Source organism: Dermacentor variabilis, chromosome 4 (assembly GCF_050947875.1).
Source record: "Dermacentor variabilis isolate Ectoservices chromosome 4, ASM5094787v1, whole genome shotgun sequence".
NCBI lineage: Eukaryota > Metazoa > Arthropoda > Arachnida > Ixodida > Ixodidae > Dermacentor > Dermacentor variabilis.
In genome coordinates this window covers 169,540,603-169,566,048 of record NC_134571.1, presented here as the reverse complement: position 1 = coordinate 169,566,048, position 25,446 = coordinate 169,540,603, and the positions used below count along the sequence as shown (strand labels likewise).

Sequence of the window (25,446 nt, the reverse complement as noted above, 5' to 3'; positions counted from 1 at the left end):
CATGATGATGTTGTTTATGACGTTTTGCAGTACCGCATTATTCAGAGGGAAATACGTTCCTTCGCGTTTTAGGAGATAAGCCGGTCACATTGTGAAGAGTGTATGTTCGCACTTATGGGGTCATGTTGAGTAATTTACATTCAAGCTTGCCTCGTTAAAGCAACCTGTAGTGACAGCATGCAACGCTATACCATGACCGACAGCTCACATAAATTTGCTCTGAATTTTTTTATTGGAGTTCTTGATCACACTTGGGTAGCCGCGGAGAACGAGTTTTGACTCCTGCTGTGATTAGGCGAAGAAGCCTGGAACTTCAGGAGCAGTTGTCGGAGATGTGGTACTTTGGTGATGTGCCGCACAGCAGGTCGTAAATAAATTCACAGCAAGAGTCTCTCTGGTTTATTTTGCTTTCAGGTTTCCAAAGAGTACAGCCCGCTCCTGCAGAAGAATTCAAATGAGCAGCTCTCTCTTTTCGTCCTTGAATGTAATTTCATTTGGAGAAAAAATTGATATCCACTTTAATGCAGAACTAGAATAACGCAGTAGTAAGATCACAGGTACCTAATCCATGCATGCGAGATTTCATGTAGTCAATATGCCGTCGTCAATCTCTCAAATACAATAATGTGCCTTAGTATATTTGAGTAGTTCAACCAGCTGTTATTTGCTTTTCCGTATTTCAAGCACTCCTCTGCGGACTATGCCACATCCGAAGGTATCCCTCTCTACTCCCGGAATAGGAAAGGAATCAAGACTACCGACAGCTAACTTTGTCCTAAATTAACGAGGAATACCGCGACATTTGCTCTGTGTTCGTAGTCGACTCCACCAGATGTAATTCTACAACAGCAACAAGTGGTTAAAACCGACGCTTCAAGATCACTCACAAAACTTCCTCAACATCTCCGTATTAAAATATTATCATTAAAGGGAAACTCCGGCGATATGTTAGCCATGCCAAGATGATTAAATACTTAGGTTCCCGAGACCTCATTGTCAGGCGTCTGAGGGTAAAATTTTACCGTAAATTTGAAAATAATTTAAATTGGCAAAAAAAAAGCGCAAGAACGAAACCAAAACCTGCCGGTCTCGCCCGTGAGGTGAACGAAAGCGGCGAAGATCATACCCTCGAATGATTCGTAACCGCGCCGCACCTTCTTGTGACAACGTTAACTGCTACAGGTCTTCGGATTTCTCAAAAAAATAAGAGCTACGATTACGACGAATTGACAAGCCACGAATCGCCGTTCGCATTCGACCCATCACCACGACATCCAACGCCCCTGCACAGCATATTTCACTGAAACATGAAGACATCAAGACTTTCCGCGACGTGAAGACTTTCCGCAGTTGTATTCCGCAAGAGCGCCAATGGCTGTCCAAAGCCCCGACCGATGCATTCGTTTATATCGACAGGTACAGTGAGCACTCGTAATTAACTTGAGATATAATGCGAGCCGCTCATCAGTGACACCAACTGATATAAAAAAATAGCATAACATGCAGATTTTGTGCATGTAAGCCCCGTTGCATCACTCTGAGTCGCGCTCATATGAACGACCACAGACCTTCGAAAACAGCGAGCTCGAGAGTGTAGTACGGAAGCGTTGATACACTGCTAACTTATCATTTTGCATACTCACTTTATGCACACAATTATACTGTTCCGTAAGGCAGACAGATGAGGAAATTGCGCGTATGATGGTTCATTTAGAGAGCACGCAGTTTTTTTCATGGAAAGGCCGATGCCAGTATTGGCACTATTAGGAGCTGGACAAGTCGTATGGTTACCCGTCTGTATCAAAGGGGCCACCTCTTGCTGCCCATTTGGGATGCGAGGCAAACAGTGCACCTCGGAAGCTAAATATTGAGCCAGCATAACAATACGTCAAAATGCACCAATGTACGTAGTCACATTTAATTTAGGGAAATGCCGGCGAGTGCGAGTGGTAGCCTTCGACAATAGCAACGTACCGATGTGGATAGCATGCCTTGTCGTTGCTTCTAGATTTTGTGTGTGTGTGCACTGTAGTAAATGAAGAATGGTTTATTTCGAATCCATATGTACAAAAACGAATTACAGAAACAGTTTTCTTCATCTTAATGGCTTAATTAGCTGCAGGTAAGTGACTCAGGTCCGCCAGCAGTGGACGCACGAACTCAGCGATTGTGATAGGCTCCACCTTGATCGACTTCGGCTCAAACTGTGTTAGCGGATGGTGAGGGCTGAAGTCCGTGCAGCCAACAACGCAACACCAATACTTGCCATCCATTTCTTGTCTGTACAAACACAATGCAACTTTTCACGACAACTTCTCACGCCAAACACTAGCTCTCTATTATCCCTCCTCGGCCCTGACGTCTGCCATTCATTCCCAGCATGCTCTGAGTATACCACCTTTTACGTCATTGCACAATGTGGCCAGTAGCTAAGGAACAGGCAGGACACGTGGTATGAGGGAATGAACGAAATTCATTTGTAAAAATCTGCTCAACTTTTGGCATGATTTTTTCAAGAAATGACGGAAGCGTGTACAAGAACAATATCAGCAAAATTGATTCAGAGCCACTGACCGAAAAAGATTGCTGCAACTGCATTATAAGGTACTAAGACTAATCTGTTTTGAGATAATGCGTCAGTGGAGAATATTCTCAGGTTCTAAGTCAGCTCTGCGAGGAGTCGAATATTCATTGCAGAGAGGAGGGAAACAGCGACTGATAATAGACATAGCCTTGCGGTATCAGGAAGCACATGAGAAGGGACATGTTATGGTGCTCATGTAGATATCCAGCCATTGCAGAATCATAGGCAGTGAGCCAGCAGATACCGAAGCAAGGCTTGCACACACCGACAGCAACTGAGTAACCATCGCCTTCTCCAGATAACGCTATGGCTCTGCTTTCCTGTGCATTATTAGGCGCCTACAGTTTGAGCTGCAGCAGTGGGCTCAGCCCGCGATCACCTTTTTTTAGCTAGACCAACACTAACCATACATGATTTTACAAAAGCAAAGACAAGTCATGCAACTTTAATACACAGACTGCGCCTCGGGGTGGCGTTTACTCGTCATTATTTCCATAGGCTCCATACTCTAAAACTGCATGACAGGCGCCGGCGCATTGTCCCGTGGGAGACTTGTGTTCGCAGAAGGTGTAAGCATATCGCATTTGTGCAGAGTTCAATGTGCACTTCATGGTCATCCGCACACTGTATCTTGTTTACTTCTGCTTCCCCCTTTCTCTTACGTAGAGTAGCAGGTGAGTGACAGTAGCTCACACGACTGACCTCTATACTCTTTTTCACATTGAAATGTTCTCTCTCTTGCTTCAGCCACTTGTAACGGCTACGGAAAAGCACAAACGTGAATGCGCGCGTTTGAAAGTGAGGTTGCCATTTATAATGGAGCTGCAGTAGCACGACATTCAAAACGTAAGAAAACCCCATGTTCACGCGTACCACCATTGGCAATTAATTCTTCGCTGGCAGATTGTAGTGCGCGTTAAAGGTCGTTCCACGCTCGTGGACAAACATACAGAATATTCGTCGTATTTTCGGTGTCTCTGGGTGGGCTTTTACTTGAAAGCTGAAGCAGAAATATTTCCTTGCGGTGCGTTCAGATTGGGCATCTTGCATTAAATCCTATATTTTTCAAAAATCTGTCAACTGATAATTCTTTTCTCATTCTTTTTCAGGATGAAAGATTCATTTTTCTACGCTTGATAATAGAGTTAAGGTCAGACAGCCCTACCCACCTCCGTTGTATCCCCTCAGGACATGCCATGTCATATGTACTTCTGAACAACGTTGTTGCTTCCTTTAGTCTATTTTATTCCAAATTTACGAGTGAAGACCAAGGTGGTGTAACCCGTAATAATCTGTACAAAGGCATGGTCGACATCTTTTTCCCAGTATCAGAGTGATTCCACTAAAGGGCCAGGAAGGGATGTTTTGAAAAGCTGAAAACGATGCATTGCACGATGAGGCGCCATGTTGTTTTTTTTTTACGTTCCATATGGCCACATTGAACCTTAGAAGGATTCGGGTTAATCATCTGTTTGTTCCTTGGGGAAGCCTCTTTTAGATATAGCTTCTACACTGGAAAGAAACAGCACATCTTTCTTTCTTTGTTTTTCTGTTGAGAAGAAGTGCATCCGCCAGTAGATACTTATCGAATCAGAGTTTTAGCAGTGCAGATTGCTGCTGATGAAGATGATGTACGCTTCGACGCCGTTATGTCGCTGGGGCTATAAATCACATCGCGCGTACGCCTGGGGTTTGCAAGCTGACGTCAATATTTTCCGTTATAAAGAAGAAGAAACGTCCCACCTGGAAGTCTCGACGACATCGCGTGTCTCGGAACCAAAAGATCGGCACGCTTGAAATCACCGTCGCCATCGTGTGTCGCGCGGCCGGCTCTCTCGTGCAACTGATCTCAACATAACGTATGGCGTCTCGACAAAACAACTGCTCACCATTGTGACGACAACGCAGAAAACCAGGAAAGATAACTAAGTAATGCTTCGCTTTGTAACACTGTATACATGAGCGGCCTTCTGATTTAATAACCAGTCACGTTTGCACGTTACATTTGAAATGGCACTTCCAACCGAGGCCGATTGTCCAACTTGCTGAGCCCAGCTGCGAGTGAAAACGTCCGCACACACTATCGCGGGTGAGGACGCAGAATATACTGAATCATTTTATCGTCGTAGTTGTCACAGGGTACAGTGTCGGCCAGCCCCATATGGAAAGCGTATGAATGAAGTATAACGCCGGACATGTGGATAGGCTACATGAAAGGGTCGCGTTTCTTCGGGGCAGTGTTAATGACAACCAAAGACTTAAAAAGGAGTTCCGGAAATTAAGTTGGGGATATGTCAATTGCTATCAGTAAAAATGAGATAATGGGAGCAATGGAGCGCAAATATGCAGTTTTCTAGCGGCGTCTATTTTTGAAACTTGGATAGAGAAATACTGGTCTCGTTCATAGGCTAACACAATTGCTTAATTCTTATGTTCTTTGCCGATAATGGGGCTAAGAAGAAACTGTCCGCATAAGTAGGGTAAGTATCAACTCTAGAGCCACTGCCACTTCAGTGAAATCCTTTCATCTTTTAGGTGAACATGTGAACTTGAAGAAAACAAAAGAAAGTTCATCAAGAGACAATGCTTGTCTTTAGTAGCATCAGCTATCTCTCTGAAGAAGCGGTCGGTTGTAACTTTGTAGTACCTTCATCAATATAGAGGTGACGAAATACCTTGCAACTAGTGCAGTTGATGAAAACAGACATCATATAAACGTCGATTTCGGGATCTGTAAAAAAAGAAAACAGGAATACAATTCAGAATTTAATGACAATATTATGGAAACGTTCTTTTTTCTTCTTCGCGTATTGTCGCTATTTAACGTCAGGCTACGACAGTACATTGCGTGAAGTGTTGATAAGAAAATTGCGGAACGAATGCAAGTGGCCATTGCACGGCCACGGATGCACAGCTTGCAAATATACTATGATGTCTACTAGCTTTCCCTCCAAGGAGTCGACAAATGTAAACTCTATTGTGATGACCCTAGATGCTGCTAAAAAGTATGATTTCTTGGTATCTGGACAACAGAAAAATTATGCGGATCCGACGCCCTGTGGGAATCGATGTAAGCGAAGCTTTATATGCTGTTTGTTTTTATTGACGATATTTAGCGGTGATTTGGCGGCGAATGGGTAATTTCTTCAGCGTTTATCCCAATATGAGAGTGCGGAGTTGATGTTAAACGTCGCGTTGCTGCGCCACTGCTGTTTGTGTGCGCAGTCCGCAACACACAGGGAGACGTGTTTGCATGAGGCGTTGCTGTGTGTCATTGTTCATAATACCTGAGAGGGTTGAGCGCTGTCATTATCTCACGTGGCACATCGCATCGTGGCAGAAGTGTTAAACTGAAATTGAATTACGGGGCTGTGCGTGATTCAAATAACTGTAATAATTCTTTGTATACATTGTATGCATAGATTGGCAATATGCACCACGTTTCGCTGCGTAGCGAAGACGTTCCTGTTCTGTGCGACGCTTCTTTCGGGCCTGGGTGTCCTCGACGATGAGCGCAAGCTTTGGGGCAATTTCGCTGGCGCGTGATTAAGAGCTCCTTTTGCATACGTGGCCAGCACGCTGTTAAGACGCCAGCTCCAAGCGCTCTCTTTAGGTTATGGACGATTGTAGTGTTTGCACCATGTCAGCGCAGCAGGCGACCTCCACAGCCCAGGATCTGCATTTTTGTCGCATAGGAAAGCAAGCACAGCACGTGCATATACACACAAACTTTGCAACTCTGCCACGGCGGCGCCGGCCTGGATGCACGGGGCAAGCGCCATCTTTTAGTGTTGCAAGAAATCCACCGGCAAGCGTGGCAAGACCATCACAGCAGCAGCAGCAGCGCCCGGAAAGCCGGGTGTAGAAGTGACGAAAGCTTCGCTTTAAAAGAATTTGGTTCATCTCTCTTTCAAATTAATTGGTCATAACACGAAATTGCTACGTAATTTCTAAGAGCCAGCGGCAGCGCCGTTGTACATTCACAAATACAAGCCCATAAATGTGCAGTTATTTATTAATTACCGTCTGGCTTGAAAGCGAAACTATGAAAGCAGCAGCATGCACGCGAGACCTGTGGTGCTACTTAGCGTAAACATCACCCCAAATGCTACCCGGCGTCATAGGTATATGCGACGCGGCTGTCATGCCATATGTCGCGATAGTGCGTAGTCGGAGTCAGCCTAATTCCTGCCCGTTACGTATTCTATAAGCAGCGAAACGTTACCGCAAATACACCTTTAAGCACTACCATTATTACTACCTTTCTAGGTGTCCAGTCTGCTGTGCACATTGTCTACAAAATTACTCCGATAACATAAATGATAGCGAAATATTCTCATGATATCAAATTCACTTGTTAAAGAGCAAAACTAATCTAATAAACCAAACATTCCTAACGGGACCCCTAAACGATATTGATGATTTTGTAGAAACGTACTGAGTCGTTAGGGTAGTTGACGCATCTAAGTGCTCTACGTAAATTCTGTATTTTATTATAAGGTTTTAAAAGTGTACTTCGATACCGATGGCAGCGCACCACTCGGCTGAATTTTCAGTCGCCGTTGACCATTTGACTGAAATCGCCCTAATGACCCTTGTAGGGCGAACTAACCGACTGGCTGCGCAGGGCACCTCGTTGATAATTTGTCCAACTCGACCCCACTTCGCAATGCCGGCATGCCTAGGAACAAACGCATACAATACGCGCTAATTTAGAGGCCTCCACCGAAGTGCCTAGGCAGAGTCACATATTCAAGGAGAAAAAGCCCCCAGATTTTCTTTCTCGCCCCCGCTCTTACTCGCGCCTGCGCACAAATGTCGGGCGATCCCTCAAATGAACGTTTCGTGCATCGCGTCCCTCTGCATGGCAGCAGACGAGCGGAGTGGCTGCAGAGCATCGGACCGTCGCAATCCATTTGGCGTGAGAATATGCGCGTTTGCGGCCTTCACTTTACACCGGAGGATTACTGCCACAATAGTGTATCGCATGTCCGGCATTCAGGTAAACGAAAACACAAGCGTGCTGGGCCTGGCCGTTTCGCCGTGCTACGGGAAGAGCAGAAGCGCAAACGTGAATGGTCTGCACTGTGCAGCTAACTGGTGGCACTGAGCTCAACCTAACACAGTAGCAGTAACAAAATGTATTCTACTTTGCTGCTGGTGTAAATTTTTCGCGGGAGCGTAACCATGAAAGCGCTGTTGTTGTAAATGTTTAAAATGTTTTATACTTGGTTCGAGCAATATTAGCTCTTCGGCGGGTTAAGCCCTGCGCCACAAGGTGGCTGGACCGTGCAGACCGATCAGGCCGCTCGCGTATGCCTACGCTAAAACTCCTTCATCAAATTGAGTTTCTACCTTCACCCATCTGTCGAACCGGCCAGCTAACCTGTGGTTACCGGAATACTAGACACGCTAGGCGCTTCGACAGAATGCTCGCAACGCTCACTGCTTCGATAGCTCTCGGTTGGGGTCGACGGCCAAGCGACTGTCGGAGAGGTTGGAGAGGCTTCGCGCGCTGGCTCTAGACAGCCGGAAGCAGACAACACGATGCGCAGTCAAGATGCAGAGCCAATGAAGGCGGAGCTTAACCCAGATCACTCGGCGAACGAGTTGAGGAGAAAATTCATGGCTATGGAGGAGGGTAAGTTGTAGTCGTCCGTAGCTCTCTTAATATGAGACGGTTCACACGAATTGTGGTGCGACTGATTAACTGTAGCTGTACCCTACGCGTCTACAAAATTTGTCCGAACAATTTCAGGGACCATTTAACCTCTCTACGCCTTTTATTCTAACCATTAGGTAATAAAAATATCCAAATCTTGTGGGTTTGCTTGATGATGATTGCGTGACGTACGCAGACCGGGCAGACGATCGGTGGTGCTTGGCATAAAACAGCCATATTAGAAAAAAATGTGGCGGGGGAATTCCCCACTGGGGAATTGTCGTATAGTGCGTACCAGCCAGCCCTCGTAGTCATTACTTATGAAACCTGTCGAAATCAAGGCTTCCGCATTTTAAGAGATAAGCAACTGCAAAGAATACAACGCAAATTTATCACTGGTGATTTTCTTGGCATAATTTCCCCGCCGACACCCTCGCCTTCGTTCCTACGCGTCCTCTTCAGAAGTTGTTGCATACGTAGTTCTCTGATTGCTTGCGTTATCTGCGCATTACATTTAGGTGAAAGCTCTCGTCTGCGTTCTAACTGCGCCTCGGTAAGCCAAATCAAAACGTGCTAAGCGTATCAACGCGCTCGGTTGCCCGCGAGGAATAATTAATAAGGCTGTTGTCAATTGTCGATTACGTGTTCGTGCTACAATTAAAGAAGGGAAAGAAAGTCCGTGGCGTAATGGTTTCATAACTGGCTTCTGCACTAGACGTCGTGCGCAGTTTTAATAGTGTATATAAAATTATTTAAAAGCTATACATTTTTTTTAAATGACGAGCTCAACAAGTCGCCAAGCCGTTTGATGCCGGAAGGAGTAATTTTAGGGAAACATTTGTATTAACCATTGCTCCCATGCTACGTGACAAAATAGAGTGTCGGAGGTTCGTGCACCCACAAGTAGGTGGCTGCAAGCGTAAAGAAATTTGTTTATTACAAGAAATTAACCTGTTCAAGATTAGATGGCGGTACGGGTTTTCTAGGACACGAAACGGAAGGACTAACAGAACGGAGCAGAAATTGACCCTGGGCACCTAGCCAAAGAATGCTACGCGTTAAACGTACCTGGTGCGGCTGTATGCGCCAAAGCTTAAATCTCGGCTCTGACAAAAGTCGCAGTGTAGCATCGCGATGAACTTCAGCCACAGATGATCACTTAACGATTGTCCGACTACACCTGAAGGCGGCTGCCGGGCCGAGAACTAAACTCGCATCATTGTACTCAGAAATACAAATACAAAAACGACACAGCAACTGAAAGATTACCCCAAGATCTGAACTTCTAATCTACTGCCCGCGTTTTACTGTGATAATGTCGCGACTAATGACTAGAGAATGGGCAAAAAGAGTAGACATCAACGGGCCTAGCAGGGTGCTCAGAGACGTGCTGTTCATGTACGTTTGGACGAACTATTATGACTGGAATGTCGCGCTCCCTTATGTTAGAATTTTCTATAATTAATTTCGTGGCGACGCTACCGTAATTTTTTTCTTCGATACATCTTATTGCTGCAAACAAACGTTGCAAACGTTTCTTTTATAGTTCCACCCAGAAAGAATGCTGAAACGCTCTTAGGCTATGTTGTTTTTTATTAGTGATCTGGCAAAAAAGATAACGGTACGAATTGCTTTTTTTACGAGATGACTGTGTAGTGCGCAATTCAGTAACTACCCGTTTTGATGAAGTAGCACTCAGATATATTCTTCAAACAATAAAGAAACAAATAGTTATGCTAACGGCCGGAGACACACCGACACCCCGCCCAGCCACAACGAGCGCGCCCACCTCGTCGCGAGGCAGCTTACCCGCCGCGACGCGGTCACCCATAGGGCAGCCACCGCCGTTGTGCGAGAGCCCAGCGGAGAGGTGAGGGCGACAGCGGCGGCCACCCCATCCGGCGCAGCCGCTGTCGTTACCAACAAAACACAAAGTGCGGCGGACGGAGCTGGGGACCACGGGACGCTGACCGCGATGTCAAGGAGTTTCCGGCCACATGCCGAGAGGTGCTTGGTCACTACAGGAAGGAACGAAGGAAATAGCTATAACCCCACGGGCGGCTGGACAGGTCCCAGGCGGTCGACCAGAGACGGTTGCAGACGGGCACTTTCAGCAACCACTACCACCTGCACCGTCTGTGGCCCGCGCTGCACCCGTCGCCCGGCTGCCCGTGTTGCGAGCACAAACGGACCGATATGGCCCATGTGCTTTGGGAATGCTAACGCCATGAGGAAGAAGGACCAGGAGAAAGGGGGAAGACAACAGCAGGACCCTCTGAAGCAGGGCGCCTCGCTCAGAGATGGCTAGCCGCCGACCTCAGCGAGGCACCCGAAGACCAGGAGTGGGCCGTCCAGCGGGTGCTGTAATCTCAGTGCTGACTCCCGTTATTGCAATCGCACCGCTAGCACGAGTTGTTGCAAATGGGTCGCAAGCCCCAAGGGTAGCGTTGGCCTGACGGCCTGGGGCACAACTGGAAGCATCCGAAGGTCCGAGCAAAGCATGAGTCGACTGCTAACAGAACAACTTGTTTATTCTAGCATCGCAAAAGAGCGGGCGGTCAGGTCGACCGAAGTGGAGAGACGGGAGAGCACGTAACTCAACTGAAGAAATCGGAGCCTCTCTCTTGGCGTCCGGGGGGAGCTGCTTTTATACTCTCGCAGTTGAGGGCAAGAAGGAACGCCTCGTCAGAGGGGCACGTGATGCGCCGCTCGGGCACGTTGAGACGAGTAGGTGACGCATCCGCCGGGCCGGCGCCGGTCAGACCTCCTCGCTTCACAGTTGGGGGAGCTCCTCTCCCCGGCTGCCGCGCTTTGACAAGCGTGGGCACCAACATGCACACACACACACACGCACACACGAAGACACGTGGCATTGGAACATGCCTGGACGCGCTTGGCGGGGAGGCGTAGCAGCGGCGCCGAACGGGCCAAAATGTCCGCCGCTTTGAACGAAGCCCCGGCGTCCGTTGCATCCGCGCCGTCTATACCGCGCGTCGTAGGCGAAACGTAACACGGGCCAGGGCCATTGCCGAGGATCTCGGGAGATTTTCCTCGGGCGATGGACGCCTGGCCGCCTAGCCCCGGGCACCAGCAGCAATAACCGTTGGACAAATAAAGTTTATTCCTATCCTGTCCTAGTTCTTGCCTATTCAATTTAATGGGCCAAATGCACTAACTCGCTTATTAAGCAGAAACAAAAGTGGTCCTTCAAGCACGTAGATTGTCAACCACCATAAATTTGTCAGAGACAAGAAAGCCAAATATTCGGGCTTGTCAATAACTCCTTGCCTGAGATGGAATTTGCTTCTACGTCGAGCTTGCTCGAAGGCCAATAATGAGTTTTGGATCTTTCCTTTGCTCGAACTTGAGCAAGGCGAGCAATTATATACTTGGATTACCAGATAATAATGCACCTAATAATTGAGTACGAGAAGGTGGTTATGAACACCTACACATGAAGCAATTGCTATAAAATTTATATAATAAGACGGCTCGGTTCTAGACTTCTATGCCCTAAATATCAGACTTTTTATTCTCCAAAGGAAGTCTCAAATCCTGTCAACTGATCTCGCTGGAAAAAAAAAGGTACGATTATGAGAGATAGATTGTTTTCTTCCTGTATTGTATTTTAAAGCGAAATGTAGTAAATCAATGTACAATAAGATGAAATCCTTAGAAACATAGAGACACTGATATGTTGTGCATAATCCTTCTCCGAGAGCTCCTAATAATTTTTCTAGACACATTTTTTTATCCAGCTTACGAGACAATGAAATTTGCTCTCGAACTATATTCTAACGTCTGAATGTTAAATGTGTTAAACAAATTTTAACCGCATCAGTGGTGCGGCGTTCCCGGTCACTGTATAATGTCGCAGTAACCTTAATTTTTTATCAGTGTATTAGTCACGTTCTTGTCTGGTGATAATGTTATTTAGAGCACTGAGCCTCATCATGCACTGTAGGTGTATTTGTTTTTGCATACGTCATCAAACTTACCTTCGCTGGGTTCCTTTCCGGGCTCTGCACTCTGGACGTGAACCAAGTTTTTCGACGTGTACCCAGGTGACGACAGAAGGGTGTTTTTGAAAAACCTAAAGCGATAATAACAATTTCAACATTTTATTAAAGCATAAAAAGCACGATTTGCGCCAAGAAATCTGTGAATCTTAAAAAAATCAATAAATGCAGGACACGCCAATCACTATGCACTTGCTTGTTGTGTTTAAAACACTAAGGTTTGCCACGAAAACATCGAGAATAAGCATGCGCAGCTTTACATGAAAAAAGTTTCCTTAGCTTCGCATGGTCACATTGGCCGCCCTGACTGAAATTATTTCTCTTGTATGCATGACAACTACAATGCCGTCATGTTATCATCTACGGAAGGGGTGCACCTAAAAGGTAGCAATGCCTTGCCCAGAAACAAAAGAGCAGCACCTTTCTGCCTAACGTCTATAGTAGCCCTTCACACTGGAAGCAAAAATTCAAGACGCTCCTTCACAGAGCCAGCACCATGGCGGGGACTCACAGGCTCGTCGCCTGCGGGGACTTCAACGCGGCGCACCCGGCATGGGGATATAACAAGCAATTGGCCAAGGGGCGAGACCTGTTCCAAGACACATTAGACCTGGGCTTCACCCTCATCACAGAACCGACTGATCCTACAAGGATTGGGAACTCTTTGTCCAGGGATACGACGCCGGACCTCACGTTCGTGAAGAACGACAAGAAGGGAAATATATCCTGGTGCAACACGGGGTCAGAGCTCGGCAGCGACCACTACATCGTAGAGGTCATCATACCGGAGGAGGTCAAGGCCTCGGAGGATACCAGAAAACATAATTTTACGGATTGGGATGCCTTCCGTAGCCTGTTACCAACGTTGATGAAGGAAATCGAGAACATGGAATGGTCAGCCCACATCGCGGGCAAGGTCAAGGAGGCGACCAAAATCATAGAAACGGATAAGCAGGTCGACAAGGTTGACAGCCGCCTCGCGCACTTATTCGAAGCAAAGCAATCTATCCTAAATAGGTGGAAGAAGCAACGACTAAATCGGCGCCTAAGGAAGGAGGTGGCGGAGCTGAATCGCGCCATCAAAGTCCATTGTCGGTTGCTCTGCACGCAACAGTGGAATAAAATCTGTAACGCTGCGGACGGGCAGATGCATTGCAGCCAAACCTAGAACTTGATGCGACATCTGCTCGACGAGTCTAAAACAAAATCCCACCAACCCGACCGCCTCACAAAGATCACTCACAGAGCGGTCAAGGAAAACGGGGAAACCGAAGTAATCAGACGCATAGACAGCAAGTACCTTCCGGTTACACCCACGGAAAGGCATCCCGAGTACGGCGGTCAAGCCAACGAGAAGCTCGACCGCGACATCAGCGTCGAGGAGGTGCGAGCGGCCCTGCACGAACTAAACAGCAAGTCGGCGCCCGGCCCGGATCACATATCGAACAGAGCGCTCAAGAACCTCAGCGATGTGGCCATCGAAAACCTCACCGGTTAATACAAGTGCTGGAGGGCGGGTTCACTGCCCCAGCAGTGGAAGGCTGCCAAGCCCATCCTCATCCCCAAACCAGGCAAGCCGCCGAACACGGACAACCTCCGGCCCATCTCGCTCACGTCCTGCGTGGGCAAGGTGTTGGAGCACGTCCTCATGTGTAGGTGGCAGGATTACCTGGAGGAGTCGGGACTGTACCCCACCACGATCATCGGGTGTCGGCGATCCCTCGGCACCCAAGACTCGATGATTCTGTTGAAGAAAGATATAATTGACGATGACACCCTAACGAAAGACAACAAGGCCATTCTGGGGCTGGACCTGCAGAGCGCCTTCGACAAGGTGAAGTACTCTGCGATCCTAGGCCAGGTGTCCAGACTCAACATGGGCGCAAGAACGTACAATTACGTCAAGGACTTTCTGACGGGGTGGACTACCGAGCTCTGCGCCGGCGATCTACGGCTCCAAGAGAAGAGGCTCCGCAGTGTCGGAACCCCCCAGGGCTCGGTCATCTCGCCTTTGTTATTCAACCTCGTTAGGATCGGGGTGGCCAAGCAACTCTCTCGCGTCGAGGGCGTCCGGCACACCATCTACGCCGATGACATCACGCTGTGGGTTCCGGGAGGCAGCGATGGTCACATTGAGACCACGCTGCAAGAAGCCGTCGACGCGATCGAAGACCAGCTGAACGGTTCCGGTTTGATCTGCTCACCGAGCAAGTCAGAACTGCTGGTGCTACCACCGAAGTACGTCAGACCTAACAAGAGCGAAGCGAGGGATTACGAGGCCATCAAGATCGTGACGAGGAACGTCCAAGTGATCCCGTAGGTCGACAAAATCCGGGTGTTCTGCATGATTATAGACAAGCGACGAGGCAACGGCGAACCATTTTCCGCCTTACAGCCAAGATTACCAACGCAATACGGCTCATCAGACGGGTCGCCAACCGCAAGGCCGGGATGAAGGAGGAAAGCTTGATTCGGCTTGTGCACTCCTTCGTAATCAGCCACGTCTCCTACGTTGCAGCCTTCCATAACTGGATGCAGTGTGAAAAGAATAAGATCAACGCCCTGATACGCCGAGCTTACAAAGCGGCGCTCGGACTATTCGAGTGTACGAACACCAACAAGCTCCTGAGCCTGGGGGTACACAATACCCTCGAGGAAATTGCGGAAGCGCAACGGACCGCCCAGCTGGAGCGGCTCTCTATGACCGAAGCCGGCAGGCGCATACTTCAATACTTAGGCTTCACGCCCGGGGCGAATAAGCCGAGTAGCGACGTTTCTGTCCCGGACGGGACCCGGCGCCGGATTCGGGTAGACCTCATCCCGAGAAACATGAACCCGGAGTTTAACAAGGAGAGAAGAGCGGCGAGGGCCAAGGCCCTCATCGACTTTCACGCCAAAGACGAGCACGCAAGGTTCGTGGACGCGGCAGAATACCAGGGAGACTGCGCGGCGTTCGTAGCTACCGTCGTCGAGGCGTCGTCCGGCGCGACGAGGGCAGCGGCGAGCTTACGGGTCCGCGAGGCGTGTCAGGCGGAGGAGGTGGCCATTGCCCTGACCATTGCCGACCCCGGGTGCCAGACGGTGTTGTGCGATTCGCGAAGTGCAGTGCGGAATTATGCAAAAGGCAAAGTGTGTGGTGAGGCTATGCGCGTTGTGTGCTCGGCTGACCTGCAGCGAGAGAATCGATGTATTAGAATCAAATGGTTCCCCGCGCACGGGGGCAACAATGCGTCGGAGAAGCACGATGACCACAACGAGATGGCACACGCAGTGGCGCGAGCGCTAACCAACCGCGGCGCTGCAACCGACCGTCCAACGTGGTGTAGTGCCAAGGACCGCATGACGACGTTCAACGAGCTTACACAGTTGCACCGCCTGGCTCGAAGGACTTTCCCACCCCCGCTCCCGGGGCTGAGCCGAGTAGAGGCGGTGCTGTTCAGACCATTGCAAACTGGTTCCTTACTCACCTCAGTGTTAATGACTCATCTATACCCGAACTTATATGTAAATGATGTGTGCCGCGTGTGCTAGCGCGAGAGCGCCACCCTGACGCACATCCTATGGGATTGCACCAAGTTCCCCGACGAAGCTTCGACAAGTACAACGATTCCGCCGCGACTCGCGGCTGCAGCGGAATGCTACGACCACAAAAGCCAAACCTGGGCCGTCCAGCAGGTCTCGGTGGCACTTGAAAGACAAAGGCCGAGCGAAACCGACGGAACGTTGCCCCTCAGGGTGACCGACCGCGGAAGTAACACGCGCTGGAGTTCAGCAGACCACCCACTGGGAAGACGTCAGGGCCCGCGTCACGGCGCCATTTAGTCATGGTGTCGTTCTGCAGGCGACTACATGAAGTTGTTTCTCTCTCTTTCTCTCTCTCTCTCATATCCGCCGCGGTTGCTTAGTAGCACGGTGCTGGGTTCATACGCACGAGGTCGCGAGATCGAATCCCGGCCGCGATGGCCGCATTCCGATGGGGGTGAAATGCGAAAACACCTGTGTACTTAGATTTAGGTGCACGTTAAAGAACCCCAGGTGGTTCAAGAATTTGGAATCCCCGCACTACGATGTGCCTCATAATCAGATCGTGGTTTTGGCACTTAAAACCCCCACAATTTTTAAGCAACGTTCATGTGTGTATAAACATGTTGACGGGAGCAAAAAAGAACAAGAAGAATATGCACAATCCATCTCACGATGAGTTTCGACGTTACTGCGATTACCATTAAACCTTTGCACCGAAACACCATACTGCAACCGCCGAAACGCGCCACGTATCAGTTATATGCGCAGTCAGGACGCTTTCTCGCGCTTGCCTGAAGACACGCTTCGCTATCTATCGCCGCTGGAGCGAACTCCCCACGTAGTGCGCGTGTGACTGCAAATTCAGACAAAGTTGTCTGGATATTTATAGTGCGGGTTTCACTCTGACCACCACCGGAGGAAATTAAACAATTTTTTGTCGCTGAAGGGCGGCATATACGCAGTGTAACATTCGTAATGACCCAATCTGACGTCAAAGAGGTACACCGAAAAGCGGGACATTCGCAGTACTGCACACGAAGTAACCCAGGCTGCACCAATGGTGCCGATTTACGTCAACACAGCAGCCTGATGCTTTACCCATTAGGCAGTCGGCTACGCAGTGACCCAACTTGGAGAGAATACGGTTACAGACATCGATAGATAGCTGTGGGAAAATTGCGTGAAGTATAATAATAATGCCAACTGCATTAAAGCTTACCGGAACATTGAGTTTGCTGTGTCCGTGCTGTCAATTACGCCGACATCGTCAAGTCGTCAGGCTGTCGTGTCGTCTAAGCTTCACCGTCGCCGTAAGTTTGAGAAATTAATAAGGTGGCAGTTTCACACGCAAATTTTCAGCGAAGCTGTTAATATTGACCGGTTGCAGTAAGAAATTCAGTTGACATAATTAAAACACATAGTTAAAACGCTTTTCGCATATGGCTGGTACGTATGAAACCTTGCCCGCACATATCGTTCTCAAGCACTTGCTAAGGGACTTTTGCAAAACAGTAGTTCATGCATATTTTACTTCGCTGCAACACTGCCCTTCCCCCAACTCTTTTTTGTCCGATAGATCAATTAGCGTCACAGTTCTCTGAAGGCAGCGGGATAAATTCTGCATTTTTTGTATAAGACACTTATAACACTTGGGACATTAGCTACTGCAAATACATGCATTAGCTACTGCAGACATTAGCTACTGCAAATGCCGTAATTAGACCCGTCACTTTGAGCTTCACCTACATTTCACCCATAATGTGCCCCTAATTTTAGCATATATAAACAACGAGCCTTGTTTAGTTCACCAAGGACGCCAGGGAAATCTACTGCGAAACCCGAATAAGGAGTAATAAAACAGCAAGGACGAGCTTGCGGCAATTATTTCAAACGCTTGTAATTAGGCCGGGAACCCTAAAGTTTCGTCGCACAATGCTTTCTATACGACCCTCAACTGCATGAAATATAAGCTTTGTATCCCATATAGACATCTGCAGACATTGGCAAGCATAGGAGATAACGGCTGCATTACACTTTCGAACATTTGATTAAGAAACGTTTTTCAAATGTTATATCTGATACACACGCATTTAACTTCGCCTAACGATTTTCAATAGTTCGTGATTTTGACAGGGCAACTTGCCCAGTTCTGTGTTGCTCCATAGACGCTCATAACGGTCCGGAGCACTTGTAAACGTAATTTATTGCAAAGCCAGTGATACTGTACTTGATCCACACTCATTCAAGCTCACACACATATTTCTCATAGTGTTCTGCCCATATTTTCTTAGGTCGATTGCAGTGGCCGTTGTAGTTATGTCTGGGTTACATGCTAAATTATGTGCAACTCCTAAATGAAATAACACTCATGGGCACTTCAACCTGTAACCTATTGAAAAGATCGCAAATAACACACACTTTGAACTTTGCCTGCACAAGGCCCATAACGAGCCCTCGGCTTTCGCAAAATATCAACAAAAGGTCCCTTGCTTAATTCACAGAGGACACCGGGTAAAGTGACTGCGAACTTCGTATAACGCATGAAAGTGGTGAAAAAAAACGAGTATTCAATAATTCATTGCAGCGCTTATAACGTAAAGCTTTGCCACAGTATGCTCTTAGCATGTACTTGGTGTAACGCTGTGTTATGTCGGGACATTGGGAAACGTATGTTATGCCGTACAATAAACAAAACAGAATAAAAAAAACCCTGAGAACATTGCTTCACCTCGGTTCGTGGAAACCAATGTGCTTATTTATCAGCGCTATCTCTAAAATGGCCAGCTGCCTACACAACTCCTAATGAATCGACCATTTTGCTAGACATCTGACCGGACAGCCTGTCGGTATTCCGGATCAGATGTCTGGCCGAGATAACTGCTTTAACGAAAATTTCTTCTAGTATGTTTTCTTTAGTTCTCATTTGTTTGTGGCACCGCAGTCGCCGCTGGCTTGTGTATACACCAACGTTGTGTTTTACGAGTTTCCTACAGATTCGGCGTGATACATTGTTCATGTTGGAGTTACAACATGATAGTATTTCTTGTACGATATGTTTGGAATGTTGCTTCGAAAACAAAAGATCACTAAATGCATGCTTCTTGAATTATACAGTATAACGGCTAGAGTAAATAAATTATAAGATGTTACAGCAGTAGTGCACCGGAAAATTTCAAAGCGATATGGCCGTGCCCTTACTGATGCTGAAAGGTGCATCACAGACGTCCTCTTCTTTTCTAATTATTCCAAATATAGCGCGTGAATTGAATTGAATTCTACTGCTTTACGTGCCAAAATCACGATTTCATTATGAGGCACGCCATAGTGGAGGACTCTGGATTAATACTGACAACTAGGTTATCTCTGACGTGCCTCCAATGCTGGGGACCTGGGTGTTATTGCATTTCGCCCCCACTGATATGCGGCCGCCCCGGCCGGCATTTGATCCCGCGACCTCGTGATTAGCCTCGCAACGTCATAGCCACTAAGCCACCGCAGCGGGTCTAATGTAGGGCTGAAGCATATATCGAGATATGTATATACATATATACTGACTATATAAAAAAAGACGTAACAGCCCTTATTCTTCCTTATAGAAACACGGCCAAGTTTCCAGTGAAGCTGTTTCTGTAGAGCAGTTGCATTAGCACATTTAATTGCGTCTAACTTAAACGCCCATTTGAAGCTGCCTGCATGCGAGTTTGCAAACCATGCATGCTTGAACCCGATCTACTCTGAATACAAAGCCAATGCCACTTTCCCTTCTCCCAAGACACATGAAAAATATGAAAATAACGCTGTAATTATCCTGTCAATAAGTGGTATAACGCAGTAATTAACCTGTAATTAACCATCGTAACACTGTAATTGACCGACACGACCTAGTCTTTGCACGCACATCTGGCATAACGTGCACCGCTTGTATAATGTAGGGGTGGGCGGATATCAACTATTTGCAATACTAATCGAACACGAATAGTATCAAATAGCGCATCAAATGTCGTATATTCAAACGTAGATAGCATCTTTACACCAGGAATAATTATTTCAGTATAATTAGTCATCAGGTCTTTACTGACTAGTTTAAAAATTACATAACTGTCCGGGACATATGATCAACTTTAAATGCAAGGTTACAAACTGTCAAAAAGATTGCATGAATTGCCTGTTAACAACGTAACAGCATGATTGTAAACAAGGTTTCCAAAAAACAATCAGTTTAGTGTTACTATTTCCGTTTAGATGTAATGCATTTTTGCTGCTGTAAACCAATATAAACGGCCTGTGGGCTCATCAAACTGTTGAATGGCAGCTTTTATACGCAGCTCCTCTCTTTTACACGCAACATATGCCCATATTATATTTATTAATGTTTTAATATGTTAATTAATAATATGAAATAATTTAAAACATATTATATTTATTGATCACTATTATAAAGTGGGCGTGAAATCATCTCCCGCTATATCTCATAGGCGTATCTACCAAGGGGGCCAAAATAGGCCATTTGGTACCCCACATTTGAAAGCGGCACTGTTGGCGGCACACTGGCAAATATAACAAAACAACAGCTGAGGTCAATCCTAACCTAACCATCTCTGTAAACACAAAATCAGCGTTCCTTTTCAGAATTTACGGCTCTGTGATAATCAGTGTTGCATTTTAGCAATCTTGTCGCTACTTTTAGCGACTTTTTTTCTACTTAGGGGCGAATTTTTCACTAGGGACGGTTGCCTTTTTATCAGCATGAATGGACAATTGGTGACATTTTAGCCACTTCGCAGGCGGGACAGTTGCTTCAAAAATGTCCTTCCAGAACGCGCTTGATTATTCACAAATACAAGTAACCGACCGTTACTATGCACGACGCATAGGCTCATTGCATGATGAAGCAACGGTTGCCTTCCCAGTGGTAGTCTTCACACTGTAGTGCTTCACAACACAGTGGTCATGACAGACTTCACGTTGTGCTCACAAAATTGATGTTGTTTTGATTCTTTAACGTTTGTCGCTCGCCGTTTTACTCACTGACGGCTGCAAATGGCGGTGATGGTGTATTCAACGTGGCCACTCCCCCAGTTGGATGGCGGGAGATTTGAAATTCGAAAAAGGTATTTGGACCCTTCAGATGCAGTTTTCTCGTAAACTAAGTCTTTTCTTGGTAAGAAACAAGCGTCGCGAGGTTTCTGGAATGGTATTTAAACAATCTACGTCGACTTAGTGTTAACCTTTAGTATCCCTTTAAGATGGACGAATGAACAAGATGGGTTTTCACCTTGTGGCAAAAGGTATGACACAATTATTCTGCAAACTGTTGCTTTGTCGTCGTCCTTAGCACGTTGTGGCCAAAGCTGCTCACAATGTCACGCCACATTTAGTGGTTGCTGGGCCAGGTACGCCATTGGGCATTACATACACAGTACTTGCATTTAGTTGTCAAAGCACTGCCTTGTCACGGTTATTCACGTGCGTGAAAGATGACCACTATTAAAATTGCTGTGCAGTAATATATGCAGGATTGTCTATTCTCCATATTGGGTACCACGTTACCGTTCTGCCTTTATAAAATAACCACAATGCAGACTAGCAGGTATTGAACGCCAAAAAGGCTGCTCACATACTCAAAGGCCTCGCGCACAACCCCTAGCACTTACTTGCATTCAAGAGTTGTGCGACTGTCGAGGATATGATTAAGGAATGTTGGCAGTTCGAGGAAGGCTACAGCCGGCACATGAGACAATATTTTCGCATCCTCCTTGCGCGAAAATTGGTATCAGCCTTCGAAGAATGACACCGTAAAGTGCATTTTTATTAATGTGATGGAGTCCACGTCCCAAATTTCAGACCTGTGCCTCGCCCTGCAAGGACTCACCCTATAAGAGTGAAGACTAAGCATCTTGCCTAAGTGTGTAGTCATCCGATAGCTGCAGGGCAATGGCGTCGCCTATAGGGCCTACTGGTCCTCTCTTCAACACTTGCCGACATTCTCGCCTTATATTGTACCATCGGGTTCAGCTGAACTTTTTTTAACCACCATTTGTCCCAAAATTTGGCCTCCCTGCCAACGTTTGTTATGGTTTTTTATCCTTAAGTTATCTTTATATTTAACTTAGTGCTGTGCTGAGATTTTCATCAGTTTCAACTTTCCCAAGATGCACTCATCTTTGTCGGCGTCTGTTAATATTTTGGAGGATTTTAATAGACGTTAAAACCATAGCACGGCTACCTGACCATGCTACTCAAGAAGCCATTTTCCTGAGGCCATCTGCTAGCTTCTGCCTTCTTGCCGTTCCTTAACTTCCTGAATTCACTGCCAACTGTGGCCCATTTTGGCGACTACACTCCCACGGAAGTCGGCAATCACGCAACGGCAAATTGAATGAAGCCCTTTAAGTCAACTGGACAGCCGCTTTAGCGCCCTTCAAATATAACTATTCCATTAATGAGCGCGAATGTTAAGCGTGTAGTTTCACAGTTTAGAAAATTATGCGGATCTCACGCAGTGTGAGAGTCAATGTAAGCGAGGCTCTCTGTGCTGGTTGCTTTGACTGACGATATTTAGCGATGATGGTGACTGTGAATGTTTCATTTCTTCAGCGTTTGGTGCAATACGAGAGCAGTGAGTTTATGGTAAATGTTACCTTGCGTGTACCGTTGCTGTTTGGCTGTGTAGTACACAGAACATACAGGGAGACGTGTTTGCTGGAGACGTTGTTGTGCGCCATTGTTTGCAACCTATGAGAAGGTTGAGCATTGTCATTACCTCACATGACTCATCGCATCACAGCAAAAGTGTCGGCAGAATTACGGGGCTGTACGCGCCAAAACCACGATCAAATTATAAGGCGCGCCGTAGGGACGGACTCTGGCAACTTGTACCACCTGAGGTCCTTTAACGTGCACCTAATTCTAAGTACATGGGTGTTTTCGCGATTCACCCCATTGAAACGCTGCCGCCGTGGCCGGGACTCGGTCCCGCGACCTCGTGCTAACGACGCTCTTTACGCAGCACTTTCGTCTTAAACATGGCTGTGAACTGAAGTGAAGGGCAGAAGGGTAACAAGCCTTCCCGAAATGAAGCATCCGGAATAACCCTTTGTTCGACGGTTATGTGTCAAGGACCCACGATACCGAGCTTGCAAAGTGAGAACTCAGATTAAACGTTTTCAAGAGGATAGGCTTTTAATTATGATAAGGATATTTTTATTGAAGTTTCTTCCCTGCCTCGAGGTGAAGCCAGACTAGTAATGATTTATATTTTCTTTATTTTTAAGACCTAATTAGCTCATAAGTAATAAGCTCCTAATTAATATGTTAAGAAAGAAATTATTGCGTTATATGCGTAAACGCACATGGATGGATGGATACAACTTTATTGTATCTTCGGCAAGGTTTAACGCGACCCGGGCTCAGGTCTCCCTCGGGGGAACGTCAACGCCGCCTCACGGGCTTGCTGGACTGCCCACGTCTGCATTCCGAGGTCTGAGTTGCGCAGAGTGGCGGCCCACCTCCATGACAGGGTCTCCGGAGCAACTGCCATCCTTCCTATAACTACATTGCACTCTAAGCATGTGTTGAGTGTTGCTGGTCCTTCCTGCCACAATTTGCACGTGTCGTTCTGATGCTTATCTGGGAAGATACGTTTCAGACGGAATTGATTAGCGAAGGTGTTCGTCTGGAGTTGTCTCCAGGCGACGGCCTGCCTCCTGTTCAATTTGGGACTCGGCGATGGGTATATCCTTCTGGCGTTTAGATATGCACTGGTTATGTCCATTTCCCAGTACTGACTTAATGAAAATATGGCACGACTATACCGTCACGATTTATGGATGGGAAGAACAAGGCAATTCCAAATTAGAGCGTCACAACTCTAACTCATAATAGGGCAAATTTGAACTGAAAAAAGAAATCAAAGCACAACGATGGCTGCGCGCAAAGTTGTGCTTCCTCTTAATTTGATATAAGGATCAAGGCATCGGTTGATCAGATTGGAATGCTTGTGCATTGCAGCCCAATCTCGGTAGTTCAAATGAGATGGATAATGTTGACCAATATTAGCTTCGCGCGCGCAATCTGATTAATAACTCTCTTTCGCTATTGAACCCGTGACGACATTCTGGATATTAGAAATATGTGCAGGCACCTTGAGCTAACCGATAACATTGGAACAGTGGTTAGACGCTAAAGAAATCTACCCCCCCCCCCCAAAAAAAAAGAATGAAGAAAAATTATGGGCAGTTGCTTTAACTATTAGCTGAAACAAAGTACTCGTGGTAGAAAGGGCCCCCAAGACTACACAGCGGCGCCCACGTCCCGAAAATATAAATATAAATATATATAAATATATATATATAAAGGAAGACAACGAAGGTGAACGGCTACGTAGCTGCTCACTGAGCCGTGCCGATGGTGACGGTGCCATCGTGACGAAATATGGGGCGGCGATATTGACGGCTCAAACGTTAGAAATGCTATAAACTCTATATACTCCAATGCTATAAAGGCAGTGTCATTCGCTCGTGTCTCGTAGATTTAAATATGGGTTTGAATAAAATCTATATCCCATTTGTCACCGAGAGTAGGTGTAAGCAGGGAAATGCTCGTTCGATCGCTCACACACGCATACATACACGCACGCACGCATGTACACAAGCGCAGCCACAGAGTTGCGACAGCTGTTCGTCCGCATTCACCTTTACACGTGCACACGCATGCACACGTGCACAATGATGCACGCACACACGCACGCACGAACGCGCGTATGCTCCCACTCGCATACACGCACTCATGCGCACGCAGATTCAAATACGGAGACACAAACACACGCGCAAAACGCAAATTCAAATACACACGTGCGCACGCTCAAGGCGTGCAGACGCATACACCCTCTTTCTCCTTCCCTGCTGCCTCACAAAAGCATGCGCGTGCAAATAGACTGAATGACAGTCGCTCTGCAATTACCGTTCAAAACTCCAGTTGTAAATAATCGCTTTACCGTTGAAATTCGGTACTTCTTCAAGTCTATGTGCCCTGCGCCGAGAGGGTTCAAACCATTTGCTCCTGTTGTGTGACATAACCGTCCTTACATGACCAGAGAGCTGCTTTAACTCTCGAGCAATGTTCCGACTAAGTGCCATAAATGCATATATTGTTAGAAGGACCTAACCTCTTGGCGCTGTCAGTTGAAACTCGTTGATACTCATCTGATATATTGAAATAAAGTTTTCTAAAATTTTGGCCATTCAGTTACGCATGTGCGTTGAAGTTCCACAGAATGGGGAAGGTGCAATCTCCAGAATTCCTGAGTCATGCTACCAAGCACGATAGTTTCTTTTTCCTTCTTCAACGTAACACACAGACATGCGCACGCTTGTTGTTATGTTGCCTAAGAAATACAATCTTATGATAAAGGTGTGACTGAACGAATGAGCAACAGATTGCTACCTTTTAGGAAGGAAAACTAACAAATATGTGAAAAGCGTCGCTGAAGAACCAAAAAGAAAATCGTGAGTTTTCTGTTGCTGCCATCCAGTGGGAGAATGTGCTACTAAGTCCTATGTGGTTTAAAAGAACTGAATATCACGGGGCGCGGCATTAAACCGCTCCCAGCGGGACGTGGGACGATGGGTTCATGCTATTAAACAACTTGGCCACGG

At 46.9% G+C, this 25,446-nt stretch overlaps 1 protein-coding gene across 1 annotated transcript in view; it reads right to left on the bottom strand.

Annotated features, from left to right (window-relative positions):
- Positions 1 to 230: 230 nt before the first annotated feature.
- The window catches only part of LOC142578063 (uncharacterized), a 51,691-nt gene continuing 26,475 nt past the window's right edge, over positions 231 to 25,446 (bottom strand). Inside the window, exons 3-5 of the mRNA XM_075687479.1 lie at positions 12,245 to 12,339; positions 5,232 to 5,315; positions 231 to 438 (exon numbers count right to left, since the gene is read on the bottom strand). Of these exons, the coding sequence (XP_075543594.1) occupies positions 314 to 438; positions 5,232 to 5,315; positions 12,245 to 12,339 (304 nt within the window). The 3' untranslated portion in view covers positions 231 to 313. The remainder of the gene's footprint in view (positions 439 to 5,231; positions 5,316 to 12,244; positions 12,340 to 25,446) is intronic.